General features: G+C 39.4%; 1 protein-coding gene across 1 annotated transcript; it reads left to right on the top strand.

Annotated features, from left to right (window-relative positions):
- Nucleotides 1-416: 416 nt before the first annotated feature.
- On the top strand, nt 417-17,043 carry trmt61a (tRNA methyltransferase 61A). The gene is made up of 4 exons (XM_056248159.1): nt 417-580; nt 1,744-2,131; nt 6,924-7,190; nt 16,667-17,043. Exons 2-4 carry the CDS (start codon nt 1,801-1,803, stop codon nt 16,984-16,986), a joined length of 918 nt encoding a protein of 305 aa, XP_056104134.1. The 5' UTR covers nt 417-580; nt 1,744-1,800; the 3' UTR covers nt 16,987-17,043.
- Nucleotides 17,044-18,681: the final 1,638 nt, after the last annotated feature.

Raw genomic sequence — 18,681 nt, 5'->3', positions numbered from 1 at the left:
TGACCCTCTAACGTTAGTTGTTACAAACCTGTATGATTTTCTTTTTTTGAAACATTCTTCGAAATCGCTTCTGTTGAGTGTTCAACAGAAGAAAGAAATCCATAACGTTACAGGTTTAGAATAACTAAGACGGGGTGAGTAAATAATGACATGTGAACTAACGTTATCCCTTTAACAGGAGTGCATCTCTGGTTTGAAGGGATAACGTTACTTCAGCCTGACTAACGTTAGAGTTGTGGGGCTTGGAAACACCTTCCTGGTTCATCTAAACCACCAAGCAAATTTCGATTTGGTTTATCTTGACGTTTATGCAAAACAGATACTGTTCCTTTAAATACTCTTACATCATTTTCCTGAGACTGGTTGTGTTGTGAGAAGTAGACGTTTTGCGACAAGTTGTAGATTTGTATATGGCGAGCAACCCGTTCACATGCGTTTGAGTCCATCCAGATGAGGTAAAGAGCCGCTCTGTAAGACGGACCGCGTCTGCATGCAAGCGGGTTATCAAGCAAACTAGCCGCACACACGTGTTGTAGCTACTTTCTTTCTGCTCTCTCCCTAATATAAAATTATAGAAACGGTGAGTTTTTTTAATGTTAAACATATCTTTATGTCGAACGATGTAACTTACGGTCGGTCAGACAGACACGTTTCCTTTCCAGCAATGCGTGTAGCTGCTATAACGGTTAACGTTAACGTTACTGTGTTTACGCTTTGAAAAACACTTAAGTTTGTGCTCGATGTAAGTTAGCCTAATGAATGCTTTTTTTAAAGTGTTATTTCCCAGTCAGTGTAGCCCTCCTGTAAACACGATCTTATAAAAATATTTATATATCTAAGTAATCGATGGTTTGTAATGAAACATTGTGTGCTCTCACACAATCGAAGTCGCTGTTTAGCGAATCCGTTCCTCTCGTCATTTACGACAGTGACCTTGCTGAATCTAATACATAAAATAACAAGAAATGTTCACAGATATCAGTAAGTGCGTTATTAACAGATTAACTTACATATTGCCCATATTTTTGCTGTTCTGAACTGTCTCCGGACTGCGGTTACACAGAAGGTGCTTCAGGTTGGTACTAACGGTCACTCTAACGGTTTACAACTAACGTTAACGTTATTTAAATCAAAATACTTTACAATATCAAAATTTTGAGTAAGTTAGTTGACGTTCATGTTTTTATTTGAGATTATAGGCTATGTGTATCTTAATATATTGGGTAAAATATTAAACTTTACATTTGTAAACCGTTTACTTTCAGTACAATGTTAAATTTGTTTTTATTTTAACTTAATTTTAATTTATTATTACTTTTAACTTCCAAGTGCACGTCTTTATTTTTACGTTTCTATTTAATATTTAAAAAAATCCGCTTTCTTGGCAATATTGCTTTAATAGCTTTAAACAAAAGCCATAATAGACAATTAGACATAATCCTCCAAGAAGTGTCAACAGTGGAATTTTGGGTTTGTCTCTCTAAAAGTACAGAAATTAGTTTGGCAGGATTTTAAAAGCATGACAGCATAGCTCTTTATTGTCATGCAGTTTATAATAAATAAAGTGTCTAAGTCTGTTTTATGCTTTTTGTTGTCAACACAAATATTTTTTTTTAAAGATGGGAATATCCTAAATATTCAATTTAGTCTATGAAGTAATATGATGGAATATAAATATTAATTTAAATGTTTTGTCTATTAACTTATGAGAATAATGTGTTTGTGTGTTTTCATTTATAACAGACCAGCGTAATTTAATCATCCACACTTTTCGTTGAAGTTGAAACCCAGCTGTGCCTCATGAGTTTTGTGGAATACTCCGAGCTCATCCAAGAAGGGGATGTTGTCATTATCTTCCTGAGTCATGATTCCATGATGCCTATCAAAGTTCAGTCAGGAGCTCAGACGCAGACCCGCTATGGGGTTATCCGCCACTCCAGCGACCTGATTGGACAGCGCTTTGGTACCAAAGTGACTTGCAGTAAGGGTGGTTGGGTTTATGTGCTGCACCCCACACCAGAACTGTGGACTGTTAACCTTCCCCACCGAACACAGATCCTCTACACGACAGACATTGCCAACATCACACTGATGCTGGACCTCAAACCGGGCTCTGTCGTCTGCGAGTCAGGTAAGAATCAAAGGGTTTTGGGCATCTGAATTTTTAGAGATCTTCTATACAGTCTTATCCTTGCTGTAACAAGGAGATACTTGACTTTTAAGTGTCAAGCAGGTGAACTCAAGTCATATACACAGAAAGACACTTCATATTCATATTTTGCTGATGGAGGTTTGATCAATGAAAGTGCTCCATATTGCCTGATATATGCCTCCATATAACCCTAATGCAATGTAACCCTACTCTTACGAGGCTCAAAGACAGCTCAGCCTGTCAGATTAAATGCAGCCCACTTTTCTCCAGTGTACTTCTGATGTCCACCCTACTGCAAAGCTCATTCTAAAAACGGGAGTAAATCAAGTCTGAATGAAGATTTGTTCAGACGCTTTATTTAAAATACTGAATAATTTCTGTTCAACACAAATAATGAAAGTATATTGTCCCTGCAGGTCCTTAAAAAGTTTTAAATTCATTTTGATCAAATTTAAGTCCGTAAATGATCTTTAATGTTTCACACAGTATATGAAAGTCTTAATGATCATTTCAAAATGCCTTACATTTGGGTACAGAAAAACCGGAATTGCAACACGTTTTAATATGATTATTAAACTTCAAAAGGCTATGATTTAATTTATAGCACAATTAATGAGCACACACATTTCAAAGGACAAACACAGCGCTTTTGTGGGTTCCACAAGCTCGGCATGGTTTCATTGATATATACATATTAAAAATCTGTGCATAGAGACAGTCTGTATAAGCGATCCATTTGAAATAGACTACCTAATCTATGAACAGTAAAATCCCATACTGAATGCTGCCAAAAATAGGTCAGATACATGCGATTTGCTTGGCAATGGCTTGCATTTTATATCATCGTATATTAAACTTAAGCAACGTTAGCCATTATATACATATTTATTCAAATCAACTGAATCAATAGGCAGTGCAGGACCATTAAAGGCAGGGTAGGTAAGTTTGAGAAACTAGCAGAAAACTGCTGGATTGTGAAAGTATCCAACAGAGAAACTCCCACCCCCTCCCTTTTGGGCTCCTTCCAAAGCCACGCCCCCCAAACACATGAACGTGTGATGCCGACCGCTCAGCTGGAGGACGCGTTTACCAGCGCCGAGCGGAGAGGAGCGCAGTGCATGGAGTGACATCACCTTTTTTTGCCTTGTTTGCCTGCGCTGACTGTATATGCAGGTACAGGTGGTACTGGGATTTTTGACGGCTCTTTCTCTGCCATTATTGTGAGACTTCCTAGCTTCCGGCCGGTACGTGCCTCTCGTCTTTCGAAATGAGCGAGTCAACCGGGTGCGCGCATGTGGGCAGCTCCTGTAGCAGCAGGGGTGGTAGCCATGGTAGCGAGGGAGAGTGACAGTCGCCCAGCCAATCATTGCATTCGTTCCGAATGGAAAGAGTAGTTGTGTTTATTGCAGCCCTGAGAGGACTACAGACACTCGATTTTTATACTCTCCTTTTCAGATGACTTACATTTTTAGATATATATTGGTATATAAAGACAGTTTAAACAAATTTGGGGAAAAGTGTTTTAGAAACAAACTTGCCTACCCTGCCTTTAAGTTAAAATGTAATAGCCTATTATAAACAATGCGAGTAAATCACTCGCATGTGCGACAGAATTTCACACTAGGCGATTAAAAAATGTCTTTAATTAGCCAATGGCTAGTAAATTGTACGATTTCTTTCGCCTGATTGAGTTCGAGGCAATAAATAAGTTCAGCACAGATATCTAATTGAATTGCCTACTGAGCTTTACATACCGTCGCTTGGCTGAGAGCGCCCTCTGTCGCTTTCTCTCACACTCTGCACTATCGCACTCACCTTGAGAGAAAGAGAGAGGCTTTTACACATGCCACGTAAAGAGAATTGATGCTGTCTCGATCAGGCGAGTACTTCATCATCATTAAAGTTTATCATTTGCACATGTTTTTAAGCCTAATTAATTTGAACATTGAAGCGCAAGAAGACGTGAAAATAACTCAATAGCCAAAGCTGTGTCTGACAGCACGCAAATACTGAAATGAGCTCTTTTTCACGTCTTCACACAAAATTGTCAACATGCCTGTCTTGGCGAGTATCCTAGTAAACGTGAACAGTCTAATTTTACTGCTGCTGTCTGTTTTTAATGTTAATCAAACAATAAAAGACTCACTGCAAAAAATCACTCAATGCTCTTGACTGAATAACTTTTGTAATTTTAATAAGGATCCATCTATTTAGTTCATACAGTGAAGACTATGCAGTGTTTTTACATTTGATTATTCAATTTCTGTGCCTAATCTGTATCTAACTACTGTTAGATTTACATGAAAAAAATGAAAAGCACTGTTTATTTAATTTGCATCTTTGTTCTATTGTTTATTTGTGCTATTGGTTGTAGTTTGATTATTTGGTCTTATTTTATTACAGACTGTTTATTTGACTTTAATAGTGAAATTTATATTTTATACTATATTTATGTAGAATTTTTTTAATTTGCATTGTTCTTGTATTCAATGTAAAAAAAACAAAAATTACTAGCCAATGGCAATTCGAGCTTCGGTGTGTCCATAGGGTTGCAAATAAAAGTTAGTCCACATAAGGTTAAGGTATTGTTGTTCGTTACAACGGTAACCACTTGCGTGTCCGGATTTAAACGCACTTCTTGTGTATGAAAAGTATCTGTACACATGACGGGTGCCAAAATCGCAAGAAAAGCTTGATGTGTTCTGACAACAATACATTATAAAGCGTGTTCTCTTTGTTAGGATGTTGATATAGCAACGGTTCAAGTTTCATTCTTCCCGTTTGTCATTTAATCCGATATAAAATTTCATGCCGTATTGTCCATACATAACCGGTAGTATAACAATCCTATAAGCAAGCTTAATTATATGCTAGTTTAACATGACGTAGAAGAAAATAGAAAAGTTTTGGCTGTTAAAATACTCCCTCACCTTGCTCATCATCCAAGTGGACATTTCTCTGAACTCGGGTGATTTTTGTTTTCTGCTCCAGATATATTACACTTTTCAAAATAATATATTTATTTTAAAACGTAACATTAATATGACTAATTTAAACGTAGCTTTTGTAAATAAAGGCAAAACATTAAATGTGGAAAAAAAATTATATACTTTATATTTAAACGACTAGTATTTTCAAGTCGACTAGCAGCAGCAGTAGTATTGTTTAATCGACTATTCAACTAGTCTCGCACATCTCTTTTATAGATAGATAGATAATATTTGTTGTTGTGCACCTTGAAACAAGGTGTATTGTGAAAAGTGCAATACAAATAAAATGGACTTGTCTAGTTGGAGTGGGCAGAGTAGGCTCGGCAGAGATGAGATGGAGACGAGACTCTTTTCAATTTGGCTCATTCAACTTGTTGGTCCTCTTGTATTCTGAATGAATCCATTAAAGGCTGTTGTTGAGCGTGTACACGCGAACACACTAAACACACACTCTGCTCTGTCCTCAGTGCCCTCCAAACTTATTGAGCTGGACAAGCATTTACCCTTAGATATCAGTGCAGTGTTCAGGTGAGTGTGACTGTCCCACAGAATTGGCACATGTGCAGGCTGAAGTTTGTTTTTGATCATTCAAGTATTGGATATTTCTTTTGGAATAATTCAGTGTGTTCTTTCTCTCCTACTGAGCCTCTCGTTCTTGCGTCACTCACTGTTCTATCTGAATGCAACGCTGTGGACTAAACATTGACCCTATTGTTGCCATGAGAACAAAAGCATACTAATGGGTTCTTGAAGAGGAAGATGGGCCATTAACACCAGAGCTTGCTCACATGCACGTATATCACAATGCACATGTTCATGCACACGTTATTACTGTATTTAACTCTGAACATATACATGCATGTGCATAATTTAATTAAGGTCAATATTACCCCGATAAGATGCTTTTTGTAATATTCCACATGTTAGTGGCTCAAATACTAAATAAAACATGTATTTGATCTCATCAACAATTTGATTTCATCAACACAATCCATGTACTTTCTTCTTTGAAGTCAATATCTGTTGTGTTTGTCGCAACAAAAAGTTATCACATCTGTCAACTATCATTCTGACTGTCATCAGACAAACAGAGTTCTGGAGATATTCAACTCAGTGAAGAAAGTACAAGTATACTGTTTGGGGATTTCTAGGCATTGTATTTCATGACACATATTTATTAATCCTGATTTCTCACAACTTTTTCTGGGCGAGTCGGAGTGAACTGCGGCGCTAAGAGTCTCACGAATGCGTTGAGAAGAGGTCACATCGAGGTCAGGATTTTTGTTAAATAATACTTTTCGGTTTGTTTTTCACCAAACCCTATCGTATACCCCCAAAACACTTGTTTATATGGCCTGTGTGGTATGGGACCATTATGTGATACTTTTGCATCTTTTTTAAAAAGCGTGATTCTGGTCGCTATTCACTGCCATTATATGGACGAGGACATTTTTTTTTTTTTTTTTTTTTATTCTCCTTTTGTGGTCTGAAAAAATAAGTAATTGCATACAGCGTTAGAACAACAGCAGGGTCAGTAAATGATGATAATTTTAATTTTAGGGTGAACTATCCCGTTAATGTGGTTATAGCAATGAGGTGAATGTGTTTATTTATACTTTTTTAATTGTAATACGACCAGATTTTAATTATTTTATTTAGTGTCTGAAACTGTTGCATTCCGAAAAAGTGTAATTTGATATTCATTTTATAATCTCAAACACAGACCACTTATTCCCAGTGGTGGGCTTGTTATAACAGCAGATTTTGTGTCTCTTTTCCAGGTACAGGCAGCGGCTCTCTGTCTCACTCTATTTTGCGGACCATTGCTCCCACCGGTCACCTGCACACAGTCGAGTTCCACGCTCAGCGAGCCGAGAAGGCCATCCAGGAGTTCAAGGAGCACAAGGTGTCTCACCTGGTTACTGTTAGAAACCAGGACGTGTGCGCTGAGGGCTTCGGCATCACAGGTGTAGCTGATGCGGTCTTTTTAGACATCCCTTCTCCGTGGGAGGCAGTCACACATGCCAAGAGGGCCTTGAAACGCAAGGGTGAGAGTACACAACTCAAATAACTAAAGAGACATTACCATATTAATGCTAAATGGCATGTGGTTCTCTGTCGCCATGACTAAAGTATGAAGCCACTAAAGTGAGTCGTCAAATCACAAGATATAGATGCTACTGAATACTACAGTGACCTTTATGAACACACAACTTTACAGGCATATAAATGGTGCCGTTTCAAATTTACCAATATGCACACACTTACAAAAAGTACTTTATATGTATGGTATTTTGATATACAGTATATACCATGGTATTTTCCTGGTTAACCAAGGTAGTTTTAAGAGTACCATATTAACATCAAGGGACATTTCCCCAAAAAATATACGTGTCACGAACTGCTCTGAGACACGAAGGTTGAGATCCAAATGCAGCTTTAATTAAGGGGCAATCCAGACACGTAATCCAATATACAGGTAATAAGTCAAAACACAGGTGGCCAGTCCAAACAAACAAACAAAACAGGCAGGGGTCAGAGGCAAAAGAATAATCCAAGGACCAGGCAAGAAATCCAAAAACCAAGCGACATAAAACCAGGGAAAACGCTCGGAAATGCAGTGCAACAACATACAAAACATCGCAGGGAGTGAATGAGTGAACAAGTGCTGCGTCCCAATTCCCATACTATCTGTCCTAAATAGTATTCGAAAATAGAATTAGTACGTCCCAAATCGTAGTATGTTGAAATGAGTGTTTCAAAGATACCCGGATGGTCTACTATTTCCGAAGTGTAGATCGATGCACACTCTAATGGCTGATATTGCCCACAACCCATCGCGCGTTGGACGAGGATTCGGTTAGAACTACAAACACGAGTAAAAAGTGTTAAAAAACTACAGACATGCCGCGAGTCCCGCGGTTATGTAGAGAGGTTTAGATAAAGAGGTTTGAGTGATTAATTATCATTATCTAACCTGATGAAAATGAATTTATTCAATGTTGTCCACATTAAATTGCATCTGCAGCAGCATTGTGAACTTTTGTAAAGATACGTTTAGCCATTACCTTTTAAATGCATCATTATATTCAAATTGCAAACACGAGGAGAGTATCCGCATGAAAGACCCACGACTGGCAGATGAACGTGCTCTCCGAAACGGTAGGAAATCAAATTAGATTGAATAGAGGATTTTAAATGTGACAAGATAATTGACAGGGCAGTTTACGGTGACAGCTGCACGCAGCACGCGACAGAGCTGTCCGTTAAAGATGACGTCATAGTATGTCCCAAAGCTTGCCTACTCTTTAGCTACACACTCAAAAGTATGCACTTTTTCTTCACAAAAAGAGTACATACTTTTAGGGCGTAGTATAATGCCGTGTTCCAGGCAACCTGTAACCCGTGTTTTTCCAACCTTATACCCGTGAAAGTGCACTGGAACGGCAGTCAAACCCGTGACTTCCCACCCGTGAACTCGTACTAGATCGATGTATTCCCAGTTACAAGCTCTGACGTCACATAGCCCGCGAAACCATACAAAACAGCAATGGTTTGTTTACATCTAGCTACCACAATTCCTTGCGCTCAGGTAGTTTAGCGTGACTGGCTTGGAACGCGACAAAGTCGTGTCAGTCGTAGTTTGAAGTCGTGATTTACGTGCTAAAAAACCTGCCTGGAACGCAGCATAAGTAAGCGAATTGGGACGCAGCAAAGGTTTAAATAGGCTGAGACTAACAAGATGAGACACAGGTGAATGCAATCAGTGATGATGAGTCCAGGCAGTGAGTTATGGGAAATGTAGTTTGTGAGGGAGTGATAATAGTCTGTGTGGAGTGCCCTCTGGTGGCTCTCAAGGGCACTGCAGCTGGTGACTGTTACAATACGCCTAAAAACTCCCCTCATCTGCCATCGACCTCAATGAAATGCCCAAATAACCCCTATGGATCAATGGGAGGTTTGGGGAGAGATTCCTTAAATTGTGAATTTCTTGTTTAAATTTGTGTAGTTTTTCATCTCAGTTATTGAGGCAGCTTCTGTGAATCATAGACAGAGGCCTCTTGTTCTGCATAATTACATCTTAGTTTTGTGCCAAAATGATGTCACACTTCACTTTGATTACTTCACTTTAATTAATCATGAAGACTTTGGTTTGAGTTTGCCCAGCTCGAACAGATTTCATAGTTGTTTTGTCTGTGGTTTCTCTGATCATTCTGTTGGAACAACTTTTTTTTTTTTTTTTATCGAGTGGGCATGTCAGAAACGGTTTCTTCAGAAGTGACCAGACCACTTGGCAAGAGGCTGTTTCCATGGGAACTACAACTCACTTTGCCCTACTGGGCAGGCCTAGACTAGTCAGTGTCCCAGTAAGGGGTCAGCAGTCCTTGTGTATGAATTATTCCCCTGTCTGTAAAGAGGAATTTTCATAAAAATACATAGCCCTTGGCTTTTAACCCATAACTCTCCTGCCTTTGTAAAGGTTGAAGCTTAGATGTAGGTGAATGTTTTTTTTTTAGTTCTGTAATTTAATACATTTTTGATAAATGGGAGGTTGACCGTAACCAAAATGTTTTTTAATTTTATTTTTAAAAATCTAATTATTTAGGTAAAATTTAAAATTAATTAAAAAACACGCACAATAACTTAATACAGTAAAGACACTGCTGCAATTTCATTACTACCCAAATACTTTGAATTTGTCTACATGCGTGTAAAGATCTGCCTTGGCGGAGTATAAGATAGAGACTCAATTTCCACCAGGAGATCCTCTCTTGTCTCATTATAGTGGAATGTCTGCAGCGCTCTGTTACACCCCCTTTTAGAGACTCTGATTTGTAATATACACACACACAGAATGTTTTGCTGGCAGGGTAATATTGACCATAAAGGGGCATGCAGTGAGACTTCAGTGAGCATGGGCAAGGCTCTGGTATTCTCATACATTTGCTGGCCTCTTTCCGATTCTTTTGACAAATTGACTATCTTGTGCAATACTTATCAGGAGTTCAGTGAAGAAAACTTTAGCATGGCTCTGACTATTAAACCTTGGTTAACTCCAAGCCAGTTGTCCTTGACTACTAACATGTTTCTCACAACATGTACATTTTATTGCTATTATGCAACATTCAGAGTGTGTAGTGATTTGAGCTGATTCTTTATCCTGCCTGTTTCTTTATTTCTTCTAATTTTTGGCTTTTCAGGCTTGTTACTCAGATAAGAGAGTGCTCAGAGAATCTGAGCTGTTGGCGTGACTAATTTCTTACTCGGACCTCCGTTGCCAGGAGACCTGATGTGTCTGTTTATGACTGCGTTTTCATGCAAAGGCCTTATTTGTCAATGGAATTGCACACTCTCTCTCTCTCTCTCTCTCTCTCTCTCTCTCTCTCTCTCTCTCTCTCTCTCTCTCTCTCTCTCTCTCTCTCTCTCTCTCTCTCTCTCTCTCTCTCATATACTTGACAACATTGTAAATGGTTATGGAGTAAGAAAAACTGGCCATCATGACATGCACAAACCAACTGAGGATCACATACTACCACACTTTTAAGTCGTCCCAAACAAAACAAACTTATACAGAAACTTCACTCAAACTATCAAACATGTTTGATATTTTCCAATCAATGCCTTTTGATAAATCTAATCCATCTAAATGTAATCCATCTAAAATCCAAATAATTTTTCCCCGATTTGCAGTCTGGAGTCAATGCTAGTTGCCAAAAATCAAAGCTGTTCTGCAGATTTTGGGCATTTAGAGTTGTCAAATTTCACAGAAATCATGTAGTGTATGATGGGGACAGACTATGATTTGTCTGTATGATTTGATTTTGATTTGATACTCCACTTTTTTTGGAAATAGGCTCATTTTACAACTCCCCCAGAATTAAACTGTTCAGTTTTACCGTTTTTGAATCCATTCAGCCGATCTCCGGTTCTGGCGGTACCACTTTTAGCATAGCTTAGCATACATCACTGAAGTGGACAAGACCATTAGCATTTCTCAAAAAAAAATGACCAAAGAGTTTCGATATTTTTCCTATTTAAAACTTGACTCTTCTGTAGTTACATCGTGCAATAAGACCGACGGAAAATGTAAAGTTGCGATTTTTTAGGCTGATATGGCTTGGAACTATACTCTCATTCCTGCGTAATAATCAAGAAACTTTACTGCCGTACCATGAGTGCAGCAGGCGTAATGATATGACGCAGCGCCTGAAAATAGGCTACCTTCCGTCAACACAACGGAACTATTTTCAGGCGCTGCGTCATATCATTACGCCTGCTGCACTCATGGTACGGCAGTAAAGTTTCTTGATTATTACGCAGGAATGAGAGTATAGTTCCAAGCCATATCAGCCTAGAAAATCGCATTTTTAGTCCACGATGTAACTACAGAAGAGTCAAGTTTTAAATAGGAAAAATATCGAAACTCTTTGGTCATTTTTTTTTAGAAATGCTAATGGTCTTGTCCACTCCAATGATGTATGCTAAGCTATGCTAAAAGTGGTACCGCCAGAACCGGAGATCGGCTGAATGGATTCAAAAACGGTAAAACTGAACAGTTTAATTCTGGGGGAGTTGTAAAATGAGCCTATTTCCAAAAAAAAGTGGAGTATCCCTTTAAGATAGATTTGCTTTGTGTGAGGAGTGCTATTTGAGTTGCCTATGTTGAACGTTTCAAATCATTGTTCATATTGTTCATCCATCAACAATCTTGAACTCTGCCTTATGTTCCTCAAACCATTCCTGAACAATGTGTGCAGTGTGGCAGGGTGCATTATTCTACTGAAAGAGGTTACTTCCACCAGGGAACACCATTGTCATGAAGGGGTGTACTTGGTTTGCAAAAGTGTTTAGGTAGGTGGCATGTGTCAAATTTACATCCACATAAATGGACGGACCAAGGGTTTCCAAGCAGAATATTGCCCAGAGCATCAAACTCCCTCCACTGGCTTGTCATTGTCCAATAAGCGCATCCTGGTGCCATCACTTCCCCAGGTTAACAGAGCACGCGTACACAGCCGGCCACATAATGTAAAAGAAGACGGGACTCATCGGACCAAGAAACCTTATTCCACTGCTCTAAGGTCCAATTCCCATGCTCGCGTGCCCATTGTAGGCCCTTTTCGACAGTGGACAGGGGTCAAATACGCACAGCCCCATACGCAGCAGAGTGCGATGCACTTTGTGTTGTGACATTCCTCCCGTAACCCTCATTAAAATGTTATGTGCTTGAGCCACAGTATACTTCTGTTGGCTTGTACCAGATAGAATAGCCTTTGTTGCTCTTGTGCATCGGTGAGCCTTGGGTGGCAAACACCCTGTTGCCAGTTTGTGGTTTGCCCCTCCTCGGACCACTGTTGGTAAATTTTCATCACTGCTGACCGGGAGCAACCCACAAGCCTTGCTGTTTCAGAGATACTCTGACCCAGTCGTCTTGCCATAACAATTTGGACCTTGTCAAAGTCGCTCAGACCTTTATTCCTAACTATTTCTCCTGCATCCAACACGTTGATAACGAGAACTGATTGTTTGCTTGCCATCTGATCTACCCACAAGTAGAATCACAATTAGACAGCAGGGTAGCAACAGAGTTGGGTTACACTTTTTATTTTTAAGGTATAATTATACATTTAAGTACTGAATAATATCAATTAACAATATGCACTTACTTTAGGATTAGGGTTTGGTTGAGGGTTAGTTGCATGTAATTATGCATATTTTACTGTTATTACTATGGTAAGAACATGTAACATGTGTAACAAGGACACTGTAAAAAGGAAAAAAAGTGTTACCCAGAGTTGATATTTAAGCAATTAGTTATAAGAGGCTTTATTGTGATTTAGAATTATATCTGGATACTTTAGATCAGTCGTGGGCCCTGTCTCACACCTGGTTGCCCGTTGACGGCAACATTGGCCAGCAACATTGCTCAAAAAGTTGCTCCGTCTGTACAGTAAAGTACAGACAAGTCACAAGTCACCTTTACTGTATTGCAGATTTTAGGATGGTCTGAACGCTGTATTTACCAATCAGAATTGAGGAACTTTTTTTATAAAAGTATTTGTTTAGGCACCAAGTGACTTTGGATCCCTGATGCATCCCTGTGAAAATTGTCAGGCTCAAGAGAAGAGAGTGAGACAGTTCTGCATTGCTTTCCTACAGTGTGTCCCATTCATTATAATTCTATGGCGAATGTTGAGAGTGAAGGATGGGGTCATGCTGGATTAAGTGAATGTGATTGGATTGAGTCTAAAGACAGAATCGAAGAGTAAACTATACCCATTAAGGTCTCTTTCTCATACTTCTCTCCTCACAGCACCCTGTCTATCTTCTTACTCTGATCACCAGTGGCTATTTTTGTGCATGTAAGTAATACCACCTTAAGCCCAAATTCCCTCCAATCGTGTTAGTGGAGCAAGATGGCAAAGGAGTGGAAGAGATTGCTGTTTCAATTTTACTCCTCTATTTAACATGTTATTATGAAACCGTTTAACAGTAAGGCAACAATATGCAAACATGTGCATGTCGACTGCTCTCTAACCCTTAACAGCTTAGTGAGTTATTGGTTGCTTCCAGTAAACCTTGAGGAACCATATTCTTTGACATCACTTCCTGATTATTCTCAGCAGGCCTGCATGAAATCTGCACCCACAGAACTTTATTTGTTGAACAGCCTACTGGGTGTGATGTTGATGATTTTGGGGCAGGGCTACCTACAATGGTAGTTGGGGGGTGGCGTGTACTCACACTAGGCACTGTTGCCTTGTACCGTGCCCTGGAGTGAATTTCCCCCCTCCCAACGTTCCGGGCCAGAGCATGCTTGCGTCATTTACGATGCAACTTTTTGTTTTGAAGAAAACAATCAATTCATCAATAAGGTGAGAACCAGACCCGCTTGAATTAAGTTGTGTACTATGTGTACTATCCAAGTAGTAAGAGAAGATGTTTACTGTCGTAATAACAGTAGCACACACAAAAGTAGCAGCTGTTCCATGCTCCGGCGTGGTTAGCGATCACACGACATGCTCTGGCCCACCTCTTCCAAGCGGGCCAGGGATGGTTAAACAAACTGTGCCCGGGCACAGTACAGAGAGATCACACTAGTCAAACTAACCAGACTTTGGGGATCAACTGTGCCCGGGCACAGTACAGAGAGATCACACTAGTCAAACTAACCAGACTTTAGGGATCAACTGTGCTCGGGCACAGTTCAGATTGCCCAGTGTGAGTACACCCTTAGTCTTCTTTTAAAATAGTCATCTGTTCTGCAGTTCCGTTTGATGCCCCTAGTGACACACTTCAGCTTTACATCCACTATTCAAGATTCTGTAGACTTGCACCTGAAATTAGTGCAGAAATCGTGTAAAATATAACAAAAATTCTGAGTCTGCACCTCAGTTTACAGCAATAATTACTGCATGAAATTTTTGGATCTACTAAAGAACATTGTCGAGGTAAAATGGCCATTTCTTTTAAAAGACCTGAGCAAAAATGTTCCTGTTCCTCATTGCTTATTTCAAGTTTCAGGTTTGATTTGACGTCAGCCACAAGTGTGATCGTTTCTGGTATTTGATAAGGTTTTACAAATAGTAACGCTTGTTGCTGTCAAACAGGGAGGTTCATAAACAGCTATTCATGTTTGCACAGAGTGTAGCACAAGTGCTGGAGACTTGTGTATATGCTCAGTGGTTTGATAAAGAACAGATGCAAACTTGTAGACAGGCATAGTGAGTCACAGAGATCCAAATTACATTCATACAAAAGAGAAGTTTTATGGAATTTTCTAAATCATAAAATGAGAGGCATTCTCCAGTCTCAGGAGACCATGGATCACGCGGGATGAGGAACACCAGTGCAGCGTCAGTTGTGACTCAACAGTCCAATTCGGGAGTGGCAGTCTCTGCCACAAAACCTGCAGGTGAAAAATGCATTGAATTTTTTTGCATTCATTTTTCTGCAAGTTGGCAACACTGGCCCAGTCTGTTGTTTTACACTCAAACAAGAAACTGAAGAGATGGAACAATAGATGTGTGTGCTGTCGAACATTTGAGTTGGTTTAAGAGAGACATGCCACTCCAGTTTATACGGAATGCAAAAAACACTGGACAAAGATGAAACTTTCTAGTGTGAGTGGCTGTGTTTGCCATATCAAATGAAGTGTACTTTGAAAGACAATGCGTTTGACTGTACGCATATGCTAGTGTTCGTGTCAAAAATGAAGTATACACTCTTGAAGGATTAGTTCACTTTCAAATGAAAATTAGCCCATGATTTACTCACCCGCCTCAAGCCATCCTAAGTGTATATGACTTTCTTCTTTCAGACAAAAACAATCGGAGTTATATTAAAAAAATATCCTGGCTCTTCCAAGTTTTATAATGGCAGTGGATTGCAAATAACAGATTGAAGCTCAAAAACGTGCATCCATCCATCGTAAACGAACTATAAACGGCTCCTGTGGGTTAATAAAGGCCTTCTGAAGCAAAACGACGAGTTTGTGTAAGAAAAATATTCATATTTAACACGTTACAAAATACATTTCTAGCTTCCGGCCAAACGGTCATACGCAGTCTACTTCCCCCAACTTTCGAAATTTATGACGTCAGAAGTAGCGTAAATATCAGCAGTACGTCACATTACTCACATAAGTTGCGCTTTACATTTAAATTACATTTGTATGCATGTTTTTGAGCTTCAATCTGTTGGTTGCAATCTGCCTTTTATAAAATAAATTTGACCATCGGTCGGCTTAGGACGCCGTCTGGGTTTTTTGGGCCGAATCAGCGTGTTGGATCGAACTCTGATTTGCTGTTCAGCTTAGCGAACTAATCAGTGCACGAGAATAAACGCGAAAGTGATGAAGGCGAGCAAAGAAGTCAAGACTGCACAGACAGAAGGCTGACCTGAGCAATCGAATGCACAAATTTTTCATTATTACATGAGCCGACTGGAATGAAGAAAGTGATCTACATGATTTATATTCAAAATCGTAAGCAAGCGCTGCTTTGTTTTACAGTTTGTATATCTGCAGTCCTGGTTTCAGTTTCCCTTTTTGAATGATGAAAATGGACTAGATACCTGCTGATATAGACAGATATTACTTGCATCCAGGTGCAGAACGCACATGCTAGTTGACGGTCGCCTTTAGTCCTTTTGGTGTGTTTAAGCGCAGCTTTTTGGCCGAGACGCAGCCGAAGAGAGGCGACAACATAGTAAGCTTTCATCGCCGCTAGTTTCTTTGACTTCGGCTTGGTGTGTCGAGAATTTTTTTTTTTCTTAGTATGAAGAACATTTTATAATCTAAAGGACACTTTTTCCAGTATAAAGAACCTTATTTTTTCAGTATAAAGAACCTTTTGTGCATTGAAAAGGTTCCATGGATGTTAAAGTTTCTTCATGGAACCATAGATGCCAATAAATAACCTTTCTTTTTAATGGTGCACTTTATGCTTCAGTATGATAATTAGCTAATATTCTAATAATACTAAAAATAAAGCTCACTCCTTTTCTTTTTTACTGTCTTCAGGAGGTCGTCTCTGCTCCTTCTCACCGTGTATAGAGCAGGTCCAGAAGACTTGTGAGGCTTTATTGAACCATGGCTTTGAGGAGATCTGCACACTGGAGGTTCTGCTGCGGGTGCATGACATTCGTTCTGTCACTCTGCCCATACCAGACTTTGGACCAGAGGAGTGCTGTACTAACAGCACACAGATGGCTTCAGATCTTAATCAAGAGGAAGTCCCAAACACTGGGAACACCTCTGTAATCTGCAGGACTGCCATACCACCAAGAGAAATGGCAGGACACACTGGATACCTCACCTTTGCTACCAAACCACGCGACTAGAAGCATCGCTGAAGCCGACCACAGATGAGACTGTTGTAGAGTGTGAGTAACGCAGACTCACGTCACCTGTACACACCCTCAATATCCGGGATGCCCGATCTTGTTCTTGGAGATCTTCCTTCCTGCAAAGGTCAGCTCCAACCCTGATCTAACACAACTGAACCAGCTAATTTAGATCTTCAGGAGCACTTGATAATACAGACAGGTGTGTTTGATCGGGGTTGATTTGAACTCTGCTGGTGGATGGATCTCCAGGAACAGGACTGGCCATCCCTGCGGTCTTGTTTAGCTTTATTTAGATATAAAAGATTGGTTAACAGCTTGATTTGCTTTTACATCAATGTAACCGGTCAGTGGAGTTCAGATTGATGTTCATGTTTTTTTGTGCTTTCTTTTTTTTTAACTGGTAGATCTTTTGTTTTACTGCAATAAAATATATTGAGGTGGAAAAAACATTGTAGTTTTTGTATTTCTGTCTCTTGCTGTGGCAGCTTTGTATGACTGTCAGCTGCTGTGTGCAAATACGGCACACGTATTTGACCTCTCAGGGAAAACAAGGTAGAGTGGCTTGGAAATGTATGCTGTCCGTGACGTTTATGTGTCATGATAAAATTTAGACCAGACAACATCATATAAAGCTTTGTTTAAGTGTGAGGTTTTTATTTGTGCTCATCGATGTGATATGAGCAGTTTCTCACCACTAGCTCTCTAAATTCAAGGTTGTTACGGTCTGTTCTGTATTTGTGTATGTTACTTTCTTGCATGTGGAATGCAAGATACTGAAGAAGAACTAGATGCGCTAACATCTGGTAAATCTTATATCTGAAAAAAACTATTGAGAGCTCCTCTATCCACGAGTCCAAAAAAAGGCCGTCCCTCTGCAATCTGATGCCTTCATAGATGCTGCTGTATAAAGGTGAAATTACTTATTCTTATTCTCTCTCTTGCTCGTGTTATAAACCTTTTGTGCTCTATTTTGGGAAAAACAGAGGATCGATTTTATAGTTGGAGATAGTCATAATCTGAGTTTGGAATAAGATACTAGTGTGTACAGTACATATTTCACACTGCCTGCTAATTTGTCCATAAGGAATTGATTGGATCTTTTGATGGTTGTGGTTAATTTTTTTTTTTTTTTTATCGGCTCATATGGTAATGATATATTGTGCATCCAAAGTAATACAATCTTTTGGTAGTCAGATTAAATAATGAGTGAAGATGTTAAAACTCCTGGTTTATTCATCACACTGGCAGTGTGCTCTATATACTAAACAAGTGTAGATCAGTGTATATGAATACAGAAATTTTGTGACTGCATACATTATAGTGCAGAAATGGTAAGAATAATATGCAGTTCCTCTCAGGGCTCTGTGTTAACATGTTCAGATCCGTATGATTCTCTTAATGTGTGAGGGATTGTGGGTTATGTAATGTTGGAACTCAATTGTAAAAGGCTCCTCTTCCCATATCTGTTTATATATTGCATCCATATGTGGGGGATGGAGACTTGATGATGTAACAGAAGAATGGGTGTGTGTTACATTTAAGCCATCTGCTTTCTGTTAACACATTATACAGTGAGAAATGAGAACAGAGAGTGGTGGTTTCCCCCCTCACATCTGATGATCTAAACCACTGTACAGGACTCTAGAATAGCAGCTCTTAGTGCCTACAAATACTCACTTTAATCAGCTT

The sequence above is a fragment of the Rhinichthys klamathensis genome, unplaced genomic scaffold, assembly GCF_029890125.1.
Source record: "Rhinichthys klamathensis goyatoka isolate OS25496 unplaced genomic scaffold, OSU_Roscu_1.1 h1tg000053l_1, whole genome shotgun sequence".
Classification (NCBI taxonomy): domain Eukaryota; kingdom Metazoa; phylum Chordata; class Actinopteri; order Cypriniformes; family Leuciscidae; genus Rhinichthys; species Rhinichthys klamathensis.
This window is presented reverse-complemented; position numbering and strand designations above follow the sequence as displayed.

Excerpts from the sequence above, each read along its gene's own strand:
- trmt61a (XM_056248159.1), top strand. The coding sequence starts at position 1,801 with ATGAGTTTTGTGGAATACTCCGAGCTCATCCAAGAAGGGGATGTTGTC. Across the intron at positions 2,132-6,923 it reads CTCTGTCGTCTGCGAGTCAG|GTACAGGCAGCGGCTCTCTG; the intron begins GTAAGAATCAAA and ends TCTCTTTTCCAG. Across the intron at positions 7,191-16,666 it reads GAGGGCCTTGAAACGCAAGG|GAGGTCGTCTCTGCTCCTTC; the intron begins GTGAGAGTACAC and ends TACTGTCTTCAG.